We start from the raw sequence: 5582 nt of genomic DNA, 5'->3' as shown, positions 1-5582 counted from the left end.
TCTCTCTCTCTCTCACTCTCACTCACTCACTCACTCACTCTATCCATTCATCCGTCCGTCCGTCCGTCCGTCCATCCATCCATCCATCCATCCATCCATCCAACCATCCATCCATCCATCCATCTGTCTATCTATCTATCAGCATGTCTGTCTGTATGTAGTCTATTTTTCTAAAATAATCTACTCCGTATGTTTGCCTACAGTTATCTGAAAGATATAATTCCGCTTGACAGTGGTTAAAGATAAAAACACCACTCACCTTTTCCTTTCTCCGAGCTCTGAATGCTCGAGTTGGACATGTCGCCCTTCTTGCGCAGCTTCCGGTCTGGATCTGTTTCAGCCTCCGCAGACGCAGACTCTGCCTCGTCTTCCTCCAGGAGAGCTGTAGATGATGTCACAAAGGAAAAACATGGAATGAACGGTTTCAACATGTATTGGGGGGATTGGGGGAGGGGGGTGTCCTTTGCAGACAAGTATCTGAGCAAGGTGGTGGGGTGTGGAGAAAGAGGGGGAGAGAGGGGGAGAGGGGGAGAGGGGGGGAGAGGGAGAGTGGGAGTGAGGGAAAGGGAGAAATAGAGAGCAAGAGAAAGAGAGGGAGAAGGACAGACAGACAGACAGACAGACAGACAGACAGACAGACAGACAGACAGACAGACAGATAGACTGACAGACGATACGCTACCTTAGAATTACAAATTTCTTTCTAAAATTTTGGCTGTTTTGGGTTACTAAGACCATGAGGTCAGAAACGAAAATCTCCTACAAATAGGTACCGCTCTTAATTAAATACATGTACATAGTGTAAAGTAGAGCTGGGCAAAGGATCGATTCCGGAACCGATTCCCACGGAAGAAAAGTTTCAACTCCTCTTTACGTAAACCAGCGGTTACCAGTTACTTTAATCATAAAAATCTTCTTTTATTTAAAATACATTTTTGAAAAATAAAAGTTGATGCTTCGTAGTGTTCCGAAATCAGGGTTACCCTAAATCCTGAAGATGTTTGAAGCCAACCAGGTAACCATCGGAAGAAATTACATCTTTAGAAAGTAAGTAATTGGGTTCGGAGTCGAGTCCTACGATTCCTAGCTTTCAATAATCAAGAATCTAGCCGCCCAGCACTAGTGTAAAGTTTTGATGCTGGAACTTACCATCCGTGTCCCTGGAATAGAGACCTCGAGCTGCCTCGGTGCTGGCACCGGCCACGTCATGACTGGAGAGAGCCGCGGCCGTAAGGGACGAGTGTTGGGGCGTGGCCGGCTGGACGTTCACAGTGGGAGGGTCTGTTGATATCGTGTCTGTGGAAGAAGAGGTTGTTCAGAGTTCAGAGGTCAAGACGAGTGGAAGAAGAGGTTGTTGGGAGATTTTTTTTTTGTAAGCGTGTTTTTGTTTGTGTTTGGGTGTGAGTGAGGGGGGGGGGGGGGGGGGGGGCGGGCAACTATACTTTCACTGCCGCCCAGGGAGTATACCTGCGTCCACTAGATCGAGCACATACATAATGGGGAGGGGGGGCAGCTATACTTTCACTGCCGCCCAGGGAGTATACCTGCGTCCAGCTGTAGACCGGGCATGCTCCTGACACTGGCCGGGCCGGCACCGCCGCTGAACTCCTGCTCCGGCTCTCGCGCTGTGTAGCTCCAGCTGTGGATGGACATGGTGGCGTCGATGTCGCCGCTCGTGTAGTCGATCTCTGATGGCGAGGTGGTTCGTCGTTGTTGAGACAGCAGCATAGAATTGGGGGGGTCGGTATCGCCGTGAAGGTAGAGGAATTGTGATTGTTCCGAGGTGTGTATCGCCGAAAAGGCAAAGACATTGGGAATATTCCCAGGTGTGTATCGGTGAGCCATAGAGGATTTGAGAATGTTCCCAGATGTGTATAGGTGAGCCATAGAGGAATTGAGGAATGTTCCGTGATATGCATCGGTGAGCCGTAAAGGAATTGAGAATATTCCAAGAAACGTATCGGGGTAGTGATGAGCACGATGACGATTTTCAAACGTGCCCACGTCATCATGGAGAGTACATGACGAGTGGTGGGTGACACGCACACGATGCAACGTAGACGTCGTCGTATAGGACCCGTGTTGGGGCGAACAACGAGGTAGCAGAGACCAGGCGCCGGAACAATTACGAAAAAATCCGACACGCCGTTGGAATCGTTGTTTCGATACACAATAGAATTGTAGTTTCCATTGTGATGTGATCGCAGACGAAATGGAGCAGGTAGTAAACGGTCAAAGAGCAGAGGACGTTCAGAGTAGTACGGGCGAATGACGTGTTTGTCAGTGTAGTCAGGAAATATGGCGAGTGGGAGAAGGGAAAGAGAGTGGAGGAGCATTGAACAAGGGGATACACAAGACCAAAAAAAAATTATCTTAAGAACACACACCGAACGAAACAGTATCACAGAGGATATATGCGAGTGTTTGCATGTACATATATTACATTATATATAGATATATAAGATCAGATTAGATTATAGCACACACAGTATGATGGTGTATAATGACTAGGGGAAACATAAAGATAAGAGAACGGACAAAAAAAAAGTTGCTATTACAGAAGCCGTCTGATGACGAATGATGTACCTTGCAAAATAGCAAGTGAAAAAAAAAAAGAATTCAACAAACTTAAAACAGCTTACACATAAGAGGCTATTTTTCGCAGCCCTTAAAAAATCAAGATTACTTCCAGTATAATCTACGTGCGCATCTGTTCGAGGACGGGACAGGATAAACTGCTTGAGAAACACAGATTCATTTGCGTACCGAAGACACCCATTCCTATTTTTCTAAATGGGTATAAGTTATCGAACTCTGTCGCATTCTTGGCGAACGTTACAACAAACCTCGTAACTCATTATGTTACGTCACGTGTATTCTCTTAAGAGTTTTACAGTCTCAACCGGATCGATAACTAACAATACTAAGATGTTTAGTTTTTCAAAGGGGGGGGGGGTAAAAACCTTTCTAGCCACTCTTATTACTATTTAGTGTACTCTTGTACATCTCTGAAAGTCGTCTGATCACTTTCTAGTCATACTGAAACAATGATCGCATATTTTTCCGTCTTCCAATAATAAAAAACCAAGAACTCTGCAGCCTCATTATGCCCTTTGACTGCGTCATTAGTAATTCATCCTTGAAACTGTGCAAAATGGAAACTTTGTCTTTCCTCTGCATGAGCTAGTCCACGGTAAAATTGTTGACTTAATATATGATATGATGCGATATCTAAAACGTATAATCAAACGCTCAGCGTTAACATGTACAGGGCCTTTGGCTTTATCACAACGTGGAGGCACTAAATAAAGGAAAAATTGTATAGGGATGAAATAAGCCACACACTTGAAACTCTAGAGTAAGCGGAGTTAAAGCAAATGGAATAGCTCTTTGGACAGGGGATCACGTACAAAGGGAAACAGAGATTAAAAAAGGATGGGGCTGTTAAAAAGCATGGCAACGAAGATTAAGACAAGTGAAATCGTAAAATAGATAAAGGCATGCAAGTGGCGACAGACAAAATGCATACAAAGCGGAAAGTCCTCATACATATGGGGAGAAATGAAAGGGCCGCAACATCAAGGAAGACAAGACATTAAGAGGAAAACTTCGTCCAACAAGAGATCAAGCCGGAAGCAATATATACAGATGCATGCGAAAGAAACAAGAAAGAGTGGTAAACCTGAGACTTTGGACGCTTGCTCTATAAGGAGTTGCTTTCCTGTCGTGCTCAGTTTTTCTAAATCTTCTTTGGACACTGAGGAGCTAGTGGCACTTCCTGTTCCGGTCACACAACATGCAACGTTAATATTACCACATCTATCTGGCTTACTGTTTCATCATTATACATTTGAACATACTCGTTGAGATGGCTTGCATCGAGGCATTTCTAACAACGATAAACATGAGAAGTTATACAGTCACATGGGAATTAAATCTAAGAAAGATCATGACAAGCATTTTTCAGACAAAAGACAATGTGAAGTATATATCCAAATTTGGAGATGGGATCGATTCTATCTTTATAAATAAGATTGAAGTAGCCCATTTCTAGTTTATTTTTTAGTTTATTAGCTTATCTGCCTTTTTAAAATTCAGATTCTTTTTTCAAGTGATCATCTAATCTGAGAAATAAGAGGGAAAAGAGAAATAATCTCACCTCGCTTGTGCATCTTCTTGTTACTTTCAGATCGCTGAGAAATTGAAAACTTTTTGGTTGCCTTCCACTCGTCTGGTTCTTCATCAGACTGGCCTGATTCATCTGTGCCCGCAGCTGGAAGAAATTAAAACGTAAAACAGTTTTAGACTGCAGCAGAGAAATTCTACCAAATTTTAAGATGGAGACTATAAGCAGACAGACACTGGGATGGATCCTGAAGAAAGGGGGGGGGGGGAGAGAGAGCAGAGATGGACATATTCCGACTGCAGTGACCCCAACACAGTGGACAAGTAAGACAAGTAAGACAAGCAATTCTACCAAGACATTAAACAGAGGTATTTCGAAGAAACCATGAGAAAGATATAATATGGTCAAAGAACCACAGCTTTACATTCATTGCTTTCTTTTGACAAGATCGTTGCCCATTTCCCCCAAAAAAATCTTGCTTTAAGATAAGTTAGGTATGGTATAAGAGAAACCCCTTTGCCACACGGCAAGGTTTATTAAGAGGCAAGACCTCTGAATGTAACTTCTCTCTACTATAGGGCAGAGGCGAATAGGTGGACAGCAGTGCAAATTCTCAAACCAACTAAGGGCATGATATCAAATAAGTTAACATCATGATTGTAGCTGCTGTTAGAGACAGGGTTGTTGCTGCTGTAAGAGGTATAGTAGCAGCTAATCGTCACAGCCTGAGACAATCGCTCGAGCATAATTTAAGAAAATTACGTGATAAGAGAGCAATATATCTACAATGGCGTTATCTGCAACAGATCTCTTGTCAACAGGTCTCAACTTCAGCAATTATATGATCTAATTGCGTTGTTGCATGTGCCGTAAAACCTCATCAACATCATCATAATCATCATCCAGTGCCAGATCTGCGACAGACATCGGCGACCATGGTTCTCCATTTATTCATTTGCTCGGATGCTCTTAAAAAGGCTACGTTTCCTTTATCTTTCTCTGTCACCCACTTGTTCAGGTTCCAAAAGTAGGTTGCTCTGGGCCTACCCCTGCCTCGCTTGCCTTCAATTTTGACAGTGAGAGCTAGATGTTCAAGATCCTTATGTCTGTTCAGGTGTCCCAAAAACTGCATTTGTCGTTTCCTGATCGTAAAACCCTCACCACAACTAAAATAGGTCCCCAAAAAGTTACTCACTCTCCGCCTGGAGTTGGTGGCGGGCGGCCAACACGTCACTCATGTCGCCCACGTCATGAGAAGCCCCGCCCCTCACCACAGATCCGCCCACACTGATGATTTCACCGTCAGGGGCCATGATCATACTACCCTTGGCAGACTCCACAACACTGCCAGCTGAGAAGAAAAGGACGAGTCAAATGAAACTCGTATCCTTTAGAGGGGCTGTATGCAAACTTCCACTCTCGTAAATACTCTTTCAACGTTCTGTATTCATCTTGA

At 43.9% G+C, this 5582-nt stretch overlaps 1 protein-coding gene across 1 annotated transcript in view; it reads right to left on the bottom strand.

Moving 5' to 3' along the window:
* LOC101864511 (titin homolog) overlaps window positions 1–5582 on the bottom strand; it is a gene marked incomplete in the record, with an annotated part of 108366 nt that overhangs the window by 42893 nt on the left and 59891 nt on the right. The window contains 3 exon segments of the mRNA XM_035968182.1: window positions 1545–1688; window positions 4160–4273; window positions 5322–5477. Coding sequence (XP_035824075.1) covers window positions 1545–1688; window positions 4160–4273; window positions 5322–5477 — 414 coding nt within the window.

Source organism: Aplysia californica, unplaced genomic scaffold, assembly GCF_000002075.1.
Source record: "Aplysia californica isolate F4 #8 unplaced genomic scaffold, AplCal3.0 scaffold00044, whole genome shotgun sequence".
In the NCBI taxonomy this organism is placed as follows: Eukaryota; Metazoa; Mollusca; class Gastropoda; order Aplysiida; family Aplysiidae; genus Aplysia; species Aplysia californica.
The sequence above is the reverse complement of the archived record's forward strand: the minus strand, read 5'-3'. Positions and strand labels throughout refer to the sequence as shown.